The sequence below is a fragment of the Phocoena phocoena genome, chromosome 3 (assembly GCF_963924675.1).
Source record: "Phocoena phocoena chromosome 3, mPhoPho1.1, whole genome shotgun sequence".
NCBI classification, from domain to species: domain Eukaryota; kingdom Metazoa; phylum Chordata; class Mammalia; order Artiodactyla; family Phocoenidae; genus Phocoena; species Phocoena phocoena.
The window spans coordinates 166428616-166447147 of record NC_089221.1 but is presented as its reverse complement, the minus strand read 5'-3'; the positions used below and the strand labels follow the sequence as shown (position 1 = coordinate 166447147).

Sequence of the window (18532 nt, the reverse complement as noted above, 5' to 3'; positions counted from 1 at the left end):
GGCTCCTAGACAAAGGTGATGTCCCCAGGGATACACAGATACACCAGCAAGCTACTTCTGCCTCCCCCCCTCACCTCCCACTTCTGGGGTAACATGACGTCTCCACTGGGTCAGCTGAGGGAACAGGCTAGAGAATTGGGAAACACTGGCATAGACGCCCTGATGGTCCAGGGGGTCAAAGGGGAAAGGTGAACCCTCCCTAGGGGGGATCCCTGAGTGAGAGAACAGCAGAAGAGGAAGGAAATGGGGCCCTTGCCTTGGGGAGCTCCCAAGCAGGGGAAAAAGAAGAAAAGGAAGAGGCTTGGAGCAGCCTCCACTAATTACAGGGCCACTGACAATAGTGGCTTACACTCACACGGACAGACTGTGCTGGGTGCGGCTCTGTGAATCCTCCAACCCTAGGAGGTGGGTATTATGACTATCATCATCATCCCATTTTTTTAAATAGACTTTATTTTTTAGAACCGTTTCAGGATGACAGCAAAACTGAGCAGAGCTAATTCCCTGCTGGTCCAGTGGTTAGGATCCCATGCTTCCACTGCAGGGGGCACAGGTTCAATCCCTGGTCGGGGAACTAAGATCCTGCATGCCGCGTGGCATGGCCAAAGAAAGAAAATGAAAAAGAAAAGAAAAGCAAACAAACAAAAAAAAAACCCAAAAACAAAATTGAGCAGAAAGTACAGAGATGTCACATATCTCCCTTGCCCCACACACACATAGCCTCCTCACCATCAACAGCCCCTACCAGAGTGGCACATTTGTTACTTTCGTTTTTTTAAATATATTTATTTCTTTATTTACTTATTGGCTGCATTGGGTCTTCGTTGCTGCACGCGGGCTTTCTCTAGTTGCAGTGAGCGGGGGCCACTCTTCTTTGCAGTGCGCGGGCTTCTCATTGTCGTGGCTTCTCTTGTTGCGGAGCACGGGCTCTAGGCGCGCAGGCTTCAGTGGTTGTGGCGCACGGGCTTAGTTGCTCCGCGGCACGTGGGATCTTCCCAGACCAGGGCTCAAACCCGTGTCCCCTTCATTGGCAGGCGGATTCTTAACCAGTGCGCCACCCGGGAAGCCCACATTTGTTACTATTGCTGAACCTACACGGACACGTTGATATCACCCCAAGTCCATGGCTTACATGAGGGTTCACTCTTGGTGTTGTACAGTCTGTGGGTTTGGACAAATGTATAATGACACATATCTACCATTATATCAATAGTATCATACAGAATAGCTTCGCTGGCCCAGAAAGCCTCTGTGCTCTGCCTATCCATTACCGCCCCGACCCGTCCTTAATCATCGGCAGTCATTGATCTTTTTCTGTCCCCATAGTTTTGCCTTTTCCTCACCCCATTTTAAAGATGAGGAAAGTGAGGCACACAGTCGTGGTAGGATTTGAACTAGAGCTCTCTGTCCTCTTTTTCATCCCAAGTCCCAGACCCATTCCTGCCCGTCCCCATTCCTCCCCCATTGATTTGGAATAGAAGGGCGGTGGTTATCACTGAGGACCACGTCGGTCACTGGTGACATGCAGAATGTTCTTCTCTGTAGTCCAGAGGTGAAGGAAACCCTCTGACCTCTGATCCCACCCCACCCCAAACTTTGTGAACTCCCCCCAGTTGATGAGGTCTGGGACTGTCCTCCATCCGCTCTGGGCCTCCACTCTCCCCCCATCCCCAGCTCTCAGGTTTTGGCAGGAGGAACTGCACAAGGAGAAGTGTCTGAGACAGGTCCCAACTTTCTCAACATCACCCCAGGGCTGGGGGAGGGGCCCAGCTGCAGAGAAGCTTTCCAGATGCTGATCTTGGCAGGCAGCGGAGCTGCAGCGGCCTTGTTTCGTCCATCCATGGGCTTGAGGTCCACTTTCAGCTCAGGAATGGGGTGGGGAGGCTGCCGGTGGAGGCCAGTCCCTGCCACGTCTGCACCAGATGCAGTTTTAGCCCATTGAGCCTGGGAAGGGTGGGCTGTCTCTTCCAGATGAGGCAGACGTACATAGTTAGGGGAGAGGGGAACCCCAAAGGCCCACTTCAGCCCCCCTCCAGCATAATAATAACAGCTGACCCATATATCATGTGCCAGTTACTGTCCTAAGCTCTTTGCAAACCCATCAAAAGCTCACAACAGCTCCTTTAACTAAGGGATGAATAGACACACTGCAGTTTATCTTCACATGGAAGACCACTCAGGCATATAATATTTGAAACCTCGAGTTCTGAAAGGAACAAGCGATATAGAACAACATGGATGAATCTCACATGTATTATGATGAGGGAAAGAAGGCAGACACAGAAGACTATATACTATATGAGTCCATTTCTATGCCATTCTAGAAAAGGCAAACTGTAGGGACAGTGAGCAACCAATGACTCGTAGGGCCTGAGGGTGGAGGGAGGAGTTGACTACAAAAAGGCGTGGGGGAATTTTTTGGTGATGGAACAACTCTATATCTTGATGGTGGCGGCGTTTATATGACTGTATATGTGTGTGTAAACTTGTGGAACTGTACACTGAAAAGGGGAGACTTTATTTGTTTTAAATTGTATCTTAAACAGAAACCCCTCACAACTGCCTTACATCAGTAAAAGTCCACTTAGGAAAACAGACATATCTCAAACAGAGGGGCTTTAATACAGGGGTTGGTGACCTAGATGAGAAACCAAAGCATGGTGGGGGTGAGATAACTTGCAAATTAACAAATAGGGAGGCCGTGTCCAGTGGGAGATGCTGTCAGAAGCAGATGAGGGGAACTACCCTGGCTTCTCCCATCTTCTCACCCTCCAATCTACCCTCAGTGCCTGCCTTTGGCTAAATCTGGGCACAGATGGCAGGGGACAAGGGGGCTATCCTGTGTAGGGGTCAGCCCTTAGCCATGGGGCAGGGACAGAGCAGGGAATGGGTGACCTGAGTGTACACAGGTGCAAGGCTGACACAAAACATGAGGAAGGGGTGATTATACCCCCATTTTACAGAGGGGGAAACTGAGGCCCAGACAGCCCATGTGCCCTACCCAGGGGTTCAAGCCCTGAGGGGGTCTGAGTCTCTGCCAAAACCCAGGGGGCTGTCCCTGCGCCTTTTTTTCTGCTCCACGCACCTGCTTTGATGCTGAACTGAAGGGAATGGAAACATCTACGCAAATCAGGCCCGTCCCTAGGGGTTGGGGGAGAATGCCTCAATGGGGATCCCTCCTCCTCCTCACACGCTTAGCAGTTACCCACAAACTGAGTTGCAAACAAACACACAGCAGATGTTTTGGGAGTTGATGGGGATGTACTTTAAACAGCTCCCCCAAAGAGGTCAGACCGCCCCCCTATCAATCCTGCACTCATACCCTGCATCTTCTATCTGAAGGTTGCCCCCCAATATTCCAGCCTTGACTCTGGCCTTTGTGAAAACCCTGGCACAGTGATGGGGGGCTAGGAATGGCCAGGTGTTGAGGGGCCCTCCAGCTTCCAATATATGCTCCCTAAATTGCTATCATGCCCGTGGCCAGCAAAGACCCTCTCTGGGCTGCAAGGCTGATGCTGGCCCATTGGGGACAGAGGTCACCTACAACTGAGCCTTTGATCCACAGGAATGGGCTGGACACCTCGACCTTTGACTCCACCCAGGCTTGGGCCAAAACGGTCAAACTTTGAGCCTCGCAGTGTGAAGGTCTCGAGGTCATTACCTCCCTTTCATTAAGGCTCACAATCAATAACACCAGTGGGGGAACCATGTGCAAACTGCTTTCTCTACATTCCGTTTGTTCAATTACTATGTATTGAGAACCTTCTGGGTGCCTGGCACCCTTCTCCTTCTTAGCATGGGGGCCCAGCAGTGAAAGAAACAAAGACCTCTATCCTCCAGGAGCTGATGTTCTAGTGGAGGAGACAGACAAGAAGCAGGATAAATAAGAACATGATGTCATCTCTTAGAATATGGTGTGAGTTCTGGAAACAATGATACTGGGAAGGCAGATTAGATATGTGGGGTAGGAAAGGACTGTGATTTTTAGACCCAGTGTCACCTGAGAAGGTGACATTTGAGTAAAGACCTGAAGGAGATGAGGGAGTGAACCATGCAGATATTTAGGGGAGAGTGGTCCACGTACAAGGGACAGCCAGTGCAAAGGCCCTGAGGCTGGTGTGAGATTGACAGTTCTGGTGAGAAGACCAGTATGGCGGAAACCACAGGGAGATAGAGGGGGACAGTGAGAGGAAGTGAGGACAGGTCCTGCAGGGCACTGTGGGCTGCAGTGAGGATTTCGGCTTTTTTTCTAAGGACTTTGGCTTTTGCTGTAGGAGGCATGGAGGGTTCTGAGCAGAGAAGGGACGGATCTGACTCAAGTATTTACAGGCTCCCTTTGTGGGGGTGGGGGAAAACACTGTGGGAACTGAGGATGGAAGGAAAGAGAACTCATCCTCCACACAGCTCAGTAGGGGAGAGTTTGTGTGTGTCTCACCTACCAATTAGGGCCAAACTCTGAAAGTGCTAACCACTGGCCCAGGGACACCCAACCAATTAGCAGCAGCCCCTGGATCTGAACCTGTCTATGTGACTCCAGTGCCATTGGGTAAATAATCATTCATTGGGTACCTTATGTACCTGTGACCTCAGGGGGTTACAGATCTTGAGACCCAGGAGACAGAGAGGGGGGCTCTGTTTCTGGTAATACCGCTGCATTAGGATGATGAACAAAGGAATTCACTCAAGAAACATGTATTGAGCGCCCACTGTGTTACAGGCACTATGCTGGCTGCAGGGAACAAGACAGAGCAAAATTTCTGCCAAGAGGGGGAGGCAAAATTTCTCCTCTAGTAGGGGAGACAGACAAAAAGCATTAAAAAAAACCCCAGGAGGGACTTCCCTGGTGGTCCAGTGGTTAAGAATCTGCCTTCCAACGCCTGCCTTGGATCCCCGGTCGGGGAACTAAGAGCCCAAATGCCGCGGGGCAACTAAGCCCGCATGCCGCAACTACTGAGACCCCACGCTCTAGAGCCCACACGCCACAACTAGAGAGAAGCTCGAGTGCCACAACTAGAGAAGCCCACACGCCACAACCAAGACCCGATGCATCCAAATAAATAAATAAACAAATATTTTTTAAAAGATAAAGATCCTTAAAAAAAACCCCAGGAAATTATATAGGAAGTTAAAAGATAAGTACTGATGGGAAAAAATAGGGTGGGATAAGGCAGTCAGAAGGGCCAAGGGTGGGGATTGCAATTTGAAATAGGGTGGTCAGGACAGGCTTCTCGGAGGAGGTGACATTTGAGCAAAGAATTGGAGGTGAGGGATCAAGCCATGTGTAGCTCTGGGAAAAGTATGATCCAGGCAGAAGGAACAACAGTACTAAAGGCCCTGAGGTGGGTTCAACATAAATGACTGAGTCAATGAACTAAGCTTGTGGCCATCAGGAAAGTCCAGCCACCCCTTCCCCCAGTCCCCACTTCTGGCTTTTGCAACTGCTGTTTCCTCAGCCTGGATCACATTTTTTCCTTTGGACAAACTCCTGATGGACCCTCAAGCCTTAGCTCTCCGGTTGCAGCTTCAGAAAAGTTGCCTCTGAGACCCCCGCCGCCACAGATTAGCAGTTCTTCCCCTGTGCTCCCACAGACCCTGTAGACCTCCCCTCCCCCATTCTGATCTTTCAACCTTCTGCACTGGGCTGTGAGTATCTCAAGCGTGTCTGCGGATTTACCCCAGCAGTACACAGTAGGTGCCCAACAAATCATTAAGCAGCTAAGTGCTGTTCCATCTTTCACCACATAAAATCTAAATTCTCTTGCACAGGACAGACATGTAAATCTGTCTGTAAAATAATAAACTGGTTCTGGGAGAAGACACACAGCTGGTTGTGGTGGTGGCTTCTGGGAAGGGAAAGAGGTGGGTGGGGGCAGGGCAGGGAACAGAGGGTGGAGACAGACTTTTCACTCTAGTTTTCTTTTTGTAGTTTTTGGACTTTTCTTTACGAGGTGTGTGAATTACTTATGCAAACATAAGATGAATAAACAAAATTGTACAAAATTAAAAGACCTTTTAAAATTGCAAAGTGTGTGGAGTTTGAAACACATATCCACAGTTCTTGCAAGGATAGAATGCACAATGAAACACATTATAAGTTTTCATTAATACTTCACAAAAATATCCATATGTTATACATCAGATGCAAAAACACAAAACAAAAGCCTTCAAGTCTTCCACGGTCCACCCCCATCCCTACCTTGGCTTTTTTTTTTTTTCCTTTTTGACCTTTTATTGTTTATTTTTATTTGGCTGCATTGGGTCTTTTTTTTTTTTTTTTTTTTGCGGTACGTGGGCCTCTCACTGTTGTGGCCCCTCCCGCTGCGGAGCACAGGCTCCAGACGCGCAGGCCCAGCGGCCATGGCTCACGGGCCCAGCCGCTCCGCGGCATGTGGGATCCTCCCCGACCGGGGCACGAACCCGTGTTCCCTGCATCGGTAGGCGGGCTCTCAACCACTGCGCCACCAGGGAAGCCCTGCATTGGGTCTTAGTTGTGGCACGCAGGCTCTTCGTTGCAGCATGCAGTCTTCTTTCCAGTTGCAGCACCCGGGCTTACTTGCACCGCAGCATGTGGGATCTTAGTTCCCCCCACCAGGGATCGAACTCCCGTCCCCTGCATTGGAAGGCGGATTCCTAACCACTGGACCACCAGGGAAGTCCCCTACCTTGGTTCTTGTCTTGCTTTGATGATAAAACTCACCTTCAAAATAATAGTAATAATAATAATAATAATAAAGCTACGCATGCTTTGCCTCCATCATTTCATCGAATCTCACACCTCCCCATTTTCCAGATGAGGACACTGAGGTTGGCTCCCAGACCACCGTTCTCGGCGGCTAAACTCGGTCCATTTCTCACTGGTAATCAAGGGCTCAGGTCTGGCCCTCCCGGGCAGGCTGCTATGGGCTCGTGGCGCCGCCTGGAGGCCTGACGAGGAACGTGGCAAAGAACCTACAAAATGAGCGTTTGGATTTCTGTTGGTGAGAGTGGATGAGGGAGGCAACGCAGGATCTGTGGACTCCCCAGTTTGCTCTCGGAGAGTCCTGGCAGTCTGAGATGCGACAGGACCTTTGGCCTAGGTGATGGGGGGAGACACATCTCCTAACCTGACGCATTTGAGGGGGACGTGCCCCGGGGGAACCTAAGAGAAGCACGATCCGCCAGGCCCTACCCTGAGGGCTTTCTGTGAGAGATAACGCCCTGCATTTAAACAAGCAAACAAAACCACGTTTCTGGAGAAACCAACCGCTACGGTCTTGGAGGCCCAAAGCGGGCGGGCCCTGGGGACGTGGCCGACAAAAATAAATAAATAAAAAGAAAAGCCTAACAGTTATTGGCCATATTCCCTTAGGTGCCCGCCCTAGCACCGCCCAGCCACTTTTCCAGACTGAACGAGCTCATTGGCTGAACGAGGAGCGCGCCCTTTGAGCAGGGAGGTTTCATTGGCTGGATTACCGCACCGGCTCTTTGGGGGCGGGACCGAAGAGGGGGCGGGGTTTCTCGCTGTCGGGTCGCGCTCCCAGGTGTTGCAGAGGGTTCTTTAGGCCAGCGGTGAAAATTAGCGTCTGGGGTTAGTCTTGGGGCGGAGGTAGGGACAGGCGTTAGCGGTCCCCGGCGTCTTTGCTCTTGCTCGCCCAGCTTTCTAACGCCGAATACAAGCCCGGCCGGCGGCGTCGCGGGCGTGACGTCATCGCGAGGCGTCGAGAGAGTCCAGCAGAGGAAGCCTTGACCTCTCTAAGCGTGGGGAGCTGCGCTACAATGCTGCAGCTAGTCCGGGCAGGGGCCCGGGCCTGGCTTCGGCCCAAGGGCTGCCGGGTGAGGCCGGGGACTGAAGGCGGGGTCGGAGGACAAAGGTTGGAGGGTCTGGGGATCGTCTCTCAGTCTTGCTTACCGTTTACAGGGCCTAAAGGCGCTGGCAGAAGAGGCAGTGCAGCCGGCGGTGAAACCAGAACCGGTGGCGAGCGCGGGTGAGGTTGCTGGGGTTGCCCTAGGAGGGGAGGCAACCGGAAACTCTGACCCTTGCTCCTGACCCTTGACCTCCCAATCGCTCCAGGTCCTCAGGTGCCCGTGCTGCGCAGGTGCGAGCTCCCGGTACTCGCGCACCGGCGTCCCGTGCAGGCCTGGGTCGAGTCCCTGCGGGGCTACGAGCAGGAGCGCTTGGGTCTGACCGAGCTGCACCCAGACGTTTTCTCCGCGACGCCCAGGTAAGTGGGAGCCGAAATGGTAAACTGGGTGGCAGAGGGACGAGGAGCGGGGATTTAGGAATCGGGATGACCTGGACTCGAGCCTCAGTTTCTCCACCTGTTAGAAGAGAGTGATGAAAAAAAAAAAAAGAGAGAGAATGATGGTTTTTCTTGCTGTAGAGTTGTGTGAAGGTGAGGGCTGAGAGGTAACATCCTCTGAGGGTTAGGGACGCAGAGCTCTGGAACCCGAGTGACTGGATTCAAATCCTGCCTTCCCCCTTGTGCTTCAGTGTCTCTATTCTGTCAAACCTCAAACGATTAAATGAGATCATTCTAGTCCATAATATGGTCTGTAGAAATGTTGGTTATTGTTGCTGTTATTGGTTTTTGCAAAAATGAGCACTAACAGTGGTTAAGTCCTTACTGTGTGCCTGGGACAGTCTATTTGTATTTTATTTTATTTTATTTTTGGCCACGTGGCTTGCAGGATCTTAGTTCCCCAACCAGGGAACCCTCAGCAGTGAAAACACAGAGTCCTACCCACTGGACTGCCAGGGAATTCCCTTTTTTTGTTGGGGGGGGGGGAGCATATTTGCATTTTAAAAATATATATTTATTTAGCTGTGTCGGGTCTTAGTTGCCGCACGCAGGATCTTGGTTGCCGCGTGGGGGATTTTCGTTGCAGCATGCAGGATCCTTAGTTGCGGCATGCGGAACCTTTTTAGTTGTGGCATGTGAGATCTAGTTCCCTGACCAGGGATCAAACCTGGGCCCCCTGCATTGGGATCGCAGAGTCTTAGCCACTGGACCACCAGGGAAGTCACCCTACTTGCAGTTTAGTTAACTAGATCCTCATAGCAACCCTAGGAATGGATTCTATTATTCTTACTTCGTAGGTAAGGAAACTGAGCACAGACAAGTTAAGAAATTTGCCCAAGGTCACACAGCTTATAAACTTTAGAGCCAGATCTCAACCCTATATGGGCCAACTCCCAGGACCAAGTTTTCGCTTGCCAAGGTGTGTGATGTCTCTTACGTGTATGTGTCTGGCACATAAGTGCTATTAATCTATTACTGTTACTTATTTGTATGGTTTGCTCTCTGTCTTTACAGAGTCCCAGTCTGCTAGAGGGTGATAAAAACGACATATTTTGTTTATTCTGTAAATACTTATGAAGCACTTACTATGTGCCGGATTCCATTCTAGGTGTCAGGGATACAGCAGTGAATGAGCACCGAGGTTGCTGATGTTGCTCCCAGTCTAAGCCGGGATCAGCAAACTTTTTCTGTAAAGAGCCAGAGAGTAAATGTTTTTGGCTTTGCAGGCTGTAACGTCTCCATGGCAACTCCTCATCTTTGTTGATGTAGTACAAAAGTATCCATAGGCAGTGTGTAAGTGAATGAGCGTGGCTGTGTTCCAGTAAAACATATTTACAAGAACAGGCAGCAGGCCAAATTTGGCCTTACTGGCCATAGTTTGCCAACCCCTGGCAAACCAGCCTGGTAGCACTGTCCAATGCGAGCCACGCATGTAACTTAAATTCTTCCAGTAGCCAAGTTTTCTTTCAAATAGAAACAAATGAGATTGATTTCAATAATATATTTTGTTTAGCCTGATAAATCTAAAATCTTGTCGTTTCACCATGTGGCACTGGCCACCTCTCGGGTGGCCAGACACATGTGGCCAGTGTCTACTGTATGGAACAGCACAGGGGTAGAGAGGCAAACCAGTCTGTAAAGAAGTGGCAGTAAGGAAGTCGTAATGGTAGGAAAGGAGTAAGGTAAAGTCCTCTTTAGCAAGGGGACTCCTCCTGGAGATACCATTTGGGCTAAGACTGGTAGGCAGAAAAGGAACCAGCCAGGGGAAGAGCATTTCAGGCAGGGGGAACGGCAAGTGGAGAGGCTTGGAGGCTGGACTCCATAGAACGGACACAGAGTGGAGCTGGAGGTGGTGCAAGATGGGCTCAGAGAGGGACCGGGGCAGGTCACACAGGGCCCTGGAAGTGGATGGGGACGAGCCGGAGTTTTTGTTGTTGTTGTTTGTTTGTTTGTTTTGCGGTACACGGGCCTCTCACTGTTGTGGCCTCTCCCGTTGCGGAGCACAGGCTCCAGATGTGCAGGCTCAGCGGCCATGGCTCACGGGCCCAGCCGCTCCGCGGCATGTGGGATCCTCCTGGACCGGGGCACGAACCCGTGTCCCCTGCATCAGCAGGCGGACTCCCAACCACTGTGCCACCAGGGAAGCCCCGGAGTTTTCATCTAGTCGGGCGGAGAGGGTTTTAAGTGGAAGTGGGCCTGTCGTGTCTCCTTCCTCCACAGGCTGGATATCCTGCACCAGGTTGCCATCTGGCAGAAGAACTTCAAGAGAATTGTGAGTGCCCTGAGTGGGGCGGGGGTGGGGGGGCAGAGGATGCCCCTGCTGTGTCTTCTCTGGACTGTGGGGCTCAGGCCCCATCTTCTCTCTCCTGACCCATTCACCGATGGGCCATTTGCCAGGCATTTTGTGAACTGCCGCTGTGCCCTGGGCATTGTGCTGGGGGACAAGACAGGCAAGGTCCCTGTCCTTTTGAAGCTCCCAGTCTAGCTGGTGAGGAGAACATGAATCAAGCAGTCATGCCTGTAAATGTATAATTAGGGAAGTTGTCTCAAAGAAAGGGGCGTTTAACCTCAGGTGTGTGACAGGCGCTAACCAGGTGAAGCGGGCAGTGGGGCTGGGGTGGAGGGCGTCGGGGCAACACAGGCAAAGCCTCTGTGGCAGGGATCAGAAGGGGCCCAGTGTGGCCATGGAGGTCAACAGGGGCAACGTGAGGTGTTTGGATCTTACACCAAGAGCGCTGATGATGCTGTTATCAGAGTCCCCGCCTTCCATCCGCCCACCTCAAGTCTGGCGAGTCCTCCCTGGCTCGCCGTGGCCCTGGAAATGAAGTCATCAGCCTGGCATTGGAAGCCTTGCATGATCCTCTAACCCACACCTCTCCCTGATTCTCCCTAACCCCCGCGTCTTTCTCCATGCCCCACCTTCCTTTTATTTATTGATTTATTTTTATTATTATTTTTTTTTTGCGGTACGCGGGCCTCTCACTGTTGTGGCCTCTCCCGTTGCGGAGCACAGGCTCCAGACGCGCAGGCTCAGCGGCCATGGCTCACGGGCCCAGCCGCTCCGCGGCATGTGGGATCTTCCCAGACCGGGGCACGAACCCGTGTCCCCTGCATCGGCAGGCAGACTCTCGACCACTGTGCCACCAGGGAAGCCCTCCTTTTATTTTTTTATTTAATTTTACTTATTTATTTATGGCCACGTGGCTTGCGGGATCTTAGTTCGCTGACCAGGGATCAAGGGATCGAACCCCTGTGCCGTGCAGTGGAAGCTCAGAGTCCTAACCACTGGACAGCCAGGGAATTCCCCCAGCTTCCTTTTAGTTACAACTACATGGAAATCATTCAAAAAATACTAAGTACATACTGTGTGTCAGGCAGCAGAGCCCCTGCCTCTCTGAGGCTGACGTTCTGGAGTGCAGGAGGGAACTCTTGATTTATCTCTCCCTCCCTCTCTCCCTCCCAAAGCACTCCGTGCTTGTCCCGATGGAGCCCCAGTCTCTGTGTCTCCTGTCCGGCTCCCCAGCGGCAGGCCAGTCCGCCCAGCTCACTGCTGTGTTCCTGGGCCCAGCACCTTTCATCTGCAACGGCACCTCCCTTGTGAACCTGACTCTTTCCTCACTCTGCGCCCACAGAGCTATGCCAAGACCAAGACCAGGGCCGAGGTGCGGGGCGGTGGCCGGAAGCCCTGGCCACAGAAAGGCAGTGGGCGCGCTAGGCATGGCAGCATCCGCTCCCCAATCTGGCGAGGAGGTAAGCAGGTCTGCCCACGTGCGGTCAGAGGTTGGAGACTCCATCCACTTCGCCCCATTTCCCTGCAGCTCTGGCCTTGGCCTCTCATCAGGCCATGGCCACAGCCCCTTTTGCCCCACTTCCCATCTCACCTCTCCTGGCCCACACTTCACACAGCACCCAGAGGGCTCTTCCTAAACCTCCCAGCTCCTGCGGCCTTTGCGTGAAGTCTGAGCCCCTCATCTTGGCCTTCCAGGCCCTGGTGGCTGCAGACCGCACCCCCTTGTCCCTTGCACACCCTCCAAGACCAAACAGAGCTGACTTAGAGTCATCTCCCATTTGTCTGGCCAATCCCTCTCATCCTTCCGATGTGTTTGGGCCATGCCTCCTCCAGGAAGCCCTCCCTGACCCTCTCTGGGTCTCCCCACCCCCTGCAACCCCCTGTGCTGCCTGGTTCCCTCTGGGATCAAGTCTCTGGCTGAATATGAATGGCGTGGGGGCAGGGATCCTGTCCCGCATGTTCCCTGCTGCACTCCCAGCGCCCAGCAGAGGGAGGACACACGAGTAGACCATCCTCACCCCAGGTTTGACGGCTGAAGACACCAAGCCCCAGTGAGGTGAAGTTACCTGTCCCAGGTGATGCCTGATGCAACCTCCCCTCTCCATCCCTACCTGAGGCCCTGCCCTCTTTGCTGGGGTTCTGCCTGGCCGAGGGCAGCCTCCCTCCTACCTCCCCTGTGCCAGCCACTGGGGCAGATTTCTGACCTCCAAGCCCAGCTGGGGCCTTCACCTAGTCACGTACCCTCTGCCCCCACAGGAGGCACTGCCCATGGCCCCCGGGGCCCCACGAGCTACTACTACATGTTGCCCATGAAAGTGCGGGTGCAGGGCCTCAAGGTGGCGCTGACCGTCAAGCTGGCCCAGGTACAGCAGCAGTCCTGCCGGGAGCCACGGGGGTCCTGGGGTGTGGGCTGTGGGTGCAGGGTGGGCTCAGACTGTCCTTTCCTCCCACCAGGACGACCTGCACATCGTGGACTCCCTGGAGCTGCCGACCGCAGACCCCCAGTACCTGATGGAGCTGGCCCGCTACCGCCGCTGGGGCGACTCCGTCCTCCTTGTGGACTTGTGAGGGTGCCGGGCAGAGCAGGGGTGGCCGGGGTAGGGGGACAGGGGGGGCGGTCCGTCCTCGGCAGGGGCTCACCTCTTGGCCTCTGTTTCAGAGAACACGAGGACATGCCCCAGAACATTGTGGCAGCTGCCTCTGGGTTGAAGACCTTCAACCTAGTCCCTGCTATTGGTGAGCAAAGGGCCCCGCTCTGTCTCCCAGACCCCCAGAGAGTACAGCATGGGCCAGTTCAAATCCTGTGTCTGCAACTTGGTCACAGAGTAGCCTTGGGCAGTGACCACCCTCCCCCACCCAACCCTCAGTTTGCCCAGATGGAACATTGGGAGAATGATGTGTTTCTTAAAGAAAACTTCTGAGGGGAATTCCCTGGCGGTCCAGTAGTTAGGACTCCATGCTTTCACTGCCATGGCCCGGGTTCAATCCCTGGTCCGGGAACTAAGATCCCACAAGATGCACGGTCAGCCAAAAAACAAAAAACACTCCGAGGCCACATCTGTCCAAGCTTGGGCCACAGCGCCAGGCGTGGGGTGAGTCTGAGGGCCCACGGCTGTCCCCACCCGGCTCCTCACTCGGAGATGCAGGAGCAGGGCTGTCCTGAGTACGTCACACCAGTGGCTGCGGTGACTAATCCCCAGGGCTCTCTCCTGGTCTCCTGACTGCGTGCCCGGCTGCCTCCTGGACAGCGGCACGTGGGCTCTGCTAGTCATCCTGGCACACGAGACCTTCCTCCCAGCAGCTCCGGCCCTAAACCACACTGTCCCCCTCCACTCCGGTCTGTTAGCTCACCCTGTCAGCGCTGTCTCCAAACATATCCAGAATCCCACCGCTTCTCACTGCCCTGGGCCAGCTCCCACCATCTGCCTGGACTGGCACAGTTAGGGCACAGTGGCCCGTGCCCTGGTCCCAGGCTCCAGCTGACCGACTCCTCCCCACAGTCTGTCCTGCACTCCCGTCCCCGCCCCCCCCCCGCTCCCACTACGGCCACCAGAGGGCGCCTGAGCACCTGAGTCAGGTCCTGTCCCTCCTCTGCCCACCACCCTCCAGGGCTCCCTCGTCACTCAGGGTAAAAGCCCAAGTCTTCCCCGGAGGACCACAGACCCTGCATGCCCTGCCCTGCCCTTCCTTCCCCTCGTCACTCGCTGCAGCCCCGTGGGCCTCCCTCAGTACATTGTGTTTGTTTATCTGCTCTGTTTACCGTCAGCCTCCCGCACTGGGGTGTGAGGTGGGAACCGTACCCAAGCGCAGGGCGGAGTTGGGTACTTAAGATGCTCTCGGTTGGAAGTTGACGAGCTAAGGGCAGTCTCTTGCCCAGGGTCTCGCTGGGGGTGAGCGACTGAGCCAGGGTTTGAACCCAGGCTACGGGGCTCGGGACCCTACACCAGACCCTGGTGTTTCTGTTGGGGGCAGGGGGGACCCGCCCTGACTGTGCCTCCACCCCGTCCCCCTCCCCCCCCAGGCCTGAACGTGCACAGCATGCTCAAGCACCAGACCCTGGTCCTGACCCTGCCGACCGTCGCCTTGCTGGAGGAGAAGCTGCTCTGGCACGACTCGCGCCACACGCCCCTCTACCCCTTCCGCCTGCCCTACCGTGATTTCCCCTGAGCCCCACGCTGCACCTCCAGGGCCCATCGGCCACCCTCCTTCCTGCTCGCTGTCCACGCGGTACGCCTGCTCCGAGCCCGGCCGAGCCCCCGGTGGGCTTGGGAGCCTCCCGCTCACCCTGCGAGGGCGGCCAGAACCCTCATCCCGGTGGGAAGCTGAGGTCACTCACAGAGCAGTCAAGCAGGCATCACTACTGGAAAGGGGCCGCTGACAGGAGCTTGGGGCAGCTGCTGCCCCAAGTCTCTTTTGTGTAAGATAAATTTTACTTTTTAATCAAAGAGGAGAAACAGAACAACAGCTCATTGCCGTTTTGTGAATAATTCCATTTGGCGAGTTAGGCTCTTTCCCCGGTGCGCGGCACCGCTGGGTACCCGGCTGCCTCAAGGCACTGTTTATAGAAATGACCCACCATCAACTTTTCTGGGGTGAGTCAGCCTCGGAGCACGCAGAGAACCAGCCATCGCTAGGAACCCACTCATGGTGCCTCCCAATCCCAAGCACTTTCACCGAGCGCTTGCATCCCTGACGGGGCTTGTGGTCCCATTTATTATGGTCCTTCAGTCCAAGTGTGGACCTGATTCCCCAAGTGGGTGCAGTGTGGAGACCTGAGCTTTCATCACAGTGATTTTCCCTAAGCACAGAGTCAGTATCAACGTGGTCAATAAATGAGTGAATAAACATTTTTTTAAAACACCAAACCAGTATCCTGATGCTTGAGTCTGCTGGTGTTATTTGCCCCCCACAAGTTGTTGTTGTTGCTAGTTATCACAATACAGACTATAAAGTAACGAGGTCGGTTTCTTTAAACTCAGCCCGGGGCTTCCTTGATGGTGCAGCGGTTAGGAATCCGCCTGCCAATGCAGGGGACACAGGTTCGAGCCCTGGTCGGGGAAGATCCCACACGCCGCGGAGCAACAAAGCCCGTGCGCCACAGCTACTGAGCCTGCGCTCTAGAGCCCGCGAGCCACAACTACTGAGCCCACGTGCCACTACTGAAGCCTGCGCGCCTAGAGCCCATGCTCCGCAACAAGAGAAGCCACCGCAACAAGAAGCCCGCCGCACCGCGACGAAGAGTAGCCCCCGCTTGCAGCAACTAGAGAAAGCCCGCGTGCAGCAACAAAGACCAAACGCAGCCAAAAATAAATAAGATTTATTTTAAAAATCATAAAAAATAAAACAGTATGAATGCAAAAAAAAAAAGCCAGAACTGCCATCTGGTGTGCAGGCCCAACCAGGCGGCCGCAGTGACCCATCGACTGGGCTGCTCCTCGCCGAAAACATCTCTGGAATGCTTCTTGGGAGTGCCTTCAGAGCTTACAACACGTTCTTTGAAAGTCCTCAATGAGCATAAATTGTGATCCTTAAAGCATCAGATTTGACTGAGTAAAAAAGAAAAAGCTAGGACTTCCCTGGTGGTCCGGTGGGTAAGACTCTGCACTCCCAATGCAGGGGACCCGGGTTCAATCCCTGGTGGGGGAACTAGGTCCCGCATGCCGTGGTGAAGATCCTGCGTGCGGCAACTAAGACCCGGCACAGCCTAATTAATTAACTAAAAGAAGAAAAAGCTATTTGGAGCCAGTAGTAAGAAGGGGGTGTGGGGACTTCCCTGGTGAAACAGTGGTTAAGAACCCACCTGCCAATGCAGAGGACATGGGTTCGAGCCCTGGTCCAGGAAGATCCCATATGCCACGGAGCAACTAAGCCTGTGCGCCACAACTACTGAGCCTGCGCTCTAGAGCCCATGAGCTACAACTACTGAAGCCCGCGCGCCTAGAGCCCGTGCTCTGCAACAAGAGAAGCCACCGTAATGAGAAGTCCGTGCACTGCAACGAAGGGTAGCCTCCGCTGGCCACAACTAGAGAAAGCCAGCATGCAGCAACGAAGACCCAATGCAGCCTAAATAAATAAAATTTATTTTTTTTAAAAAAGAAGAAGGGGTGCAGAGGCTGGTTGGGAAATGCTGGGCTAAACCCAAACCATTACCTACCTCTCCCTGTGCCTCTCACCAGCTCCGCAGGGACACCGAGGCCCCAAGTAAGACCCATCTGTTGTCCTGACAGTGCCCAGCCTAGTCGTAGCTTTGCATAACCAGGCTCAGTCGTCCACATCACAGCCATCAGGGAATAGGGTGAAGGAAGGGGTCGGAACCTGTTGCTGACACTGGGATCCCTCTGCCAGATCAAGGATGGAAAAAGACATCAGAAAAAAATGATCCGGGTCTAGAATGTGCTAATAATCAGGACATAGTATGTGTATTCGTTTCCTAGGCTACCTTAACAAAGTACCACAGACTAGGGCTTCAACTACAGAAAAATACTGTCTCATGGTTCTTGGCACCAGAAGACCAAGATCAAGACGTCATTCCTTCGGAGGCTGTGAGGCAGGCTCTGTCCCATCCCCCTCCCCTAGATTCTGGCGGTTTGCTGGCATCCTTGGTGTTTCTTGGCTTGATACATCACCCTGATCTCTGTCATCATCTTCAAATGGCATTGTCCCTCTGTGTGTGCCTGTGTTCAAATTTCCCCTTTTTATAAGAGCAACAGTCATGTTGGGTTAGGGCCCACCCTAATGACTTCACGTGAACTTGATCATCTGCAAAGACCTTATTTCTAAATAAGATCACAATCTGGGGGTTAGCACTTTTTCCCCCCGCCCCGGGGAAGAGACGTAGTTGAACCCATGACAGGGTGTAAGGGGAAGGAAGGAACAGGATTGGCCATGAGGACTGTGGAAGTTGGCACATGTGGCTTCATCACATGTCCTCTTTGCTGATGTCTATTTTGAAATTCTGTATAATTTTTTTTTTTTTAGAAAGAGTGAGATGGGTGAAGACATTTCTTCAGAGGAGCTTCAGATGTGCTACCTGCACATCCATCCCTGGTCGGGGAAATAAGATCCCACATGCTGCGCGGCACGGCCAAAACAAAACAAAAAGCCCTATCACACCCTCTTGGGACATGCGTTAACCCAGAGCCTAGAGAGGAAGATGACTTCACAGCCTCTGGAAAATATCCCTGAAGGCAGGACACCAAAGACTCAGGCTGACCCTGGCTTAAGAAAGTTCGAGTGAGTCAACAGGGCTGGGATCTGACTCCCAGGAGATCCAGGGGCGAGAGGTAGGCGGTTCTCATGGTGGAGTCAGGGTGTCTGCTTCTTGGTGGTCAGCATGGAGGCCCACCAGGAGAAATAAGAGGGTAGGATCAGACCCCAAGGGCTGAGGGAAGAGCCACAACCCATATCAAAGATGCCTCCATGCCAGCGAAGGGGTCTCCAGGAAGAGGAGGCCTCAAAGAGCCCCCCCAGAACACTTTAACACGCTGCTGGGGTACCCAAAAGGGCAAAGCCACCAGCCATGGAGGAAATGCCCTGTCCCCTCCTCCTTGCACCTGGGCAGGAGGGACCCACAGGCTGGTGAGAGGAGGTGAGGGGGACAGAAAGAGGTTCAACAGCAGGGGGACTAGGCCCTTCTTCTCTACCAAGGCTTCCAGCCTGGAGAAGCCTCACCTGGGGCTCCCATCCAACACCAAGTTCCGAGATTTGAGCGTGATGGTGATCGGGGCCTGAGTCCGGGACAGGATTCTCAGCCAGGGGCCAGGCAGAGTCCACCACAGAATAAACTTTCAAAGAGTGGAAGGAGAAGCCAAGTTATGTTTTGTTTGTTTGTTTGTTTTTGTTTTTTTTTGCGGTACGTGGGCCTCTCACTGTTGTGGCCTCTCCCGTTGCGGAGCACAGGCTCCGGACGCGCAGGCTCAGCGGCCATGGCTCACGGGCCCAGCCGCTCCGCGGCATGTGGGAT

The 18532-nt window shown here is 53.6% G+C and overlaps 1 protein-coding gene across 1 annotated transcript; it reads left to right on the top strand.

The window, feature by feature from the left end:
• The first annotated feature begins 7718 nt into the window (after positions 1 to 7718).
• Positions 7719 to 14736, top strand: MRPL4 (mitochondrial ribosomal protein L4). Its single transcript, XM_065874947.1, has 9 exons — positions 7719 to 7812; positions 7898 to 7964; positions 8051 to 8201; positions 10500 to 10551; positions 11912 to 12029; positions 12826 to 12932; positions 13024 to 13133; positions 13229 to 13305; positions 14591 to 14736. The coding sequence occupies exons 1-9, from the start codon at positions 7756 to 7758 to the stop codon at positions 14734 to 14736; spliced, it is 885 nt and encodes a 294-aa protein (XP_065731019.1). The 5' UTR covers positions 7719 to 7755.
• Positions 14737 to 18532: the final 3796 nt, after the last annotated feature.

What these genes read in the sequence shown, in the direction of transcription:
- MRPL4 (XM_065874947.1), top strand. Translation starts at nt 7,756, where the DNA reads ATGCTGCAGCTAGTCCGGGCAGGGGCCCGGGCCTGGCTTCGGCCCAAG. An exon ending in TTCGGCCCAAGGGCTGCCGG is followed by an intron (nt 7,813 to 7,897) that starts GTGAGGCCGGGG and finishes TACCGTTTACAG; the next exon opens with GGCCTAAAGGCGCTGGCAGA. An exon ending in AGAACCGGTGGCGAGCGCGG is followed by an intron (nt 7,965 to 8,050) that starts GTGAGGTTGCTG and finishes CAATCGCTCCAG; the next exon opens with GTCCTCAGGTGCCCGTGCTG.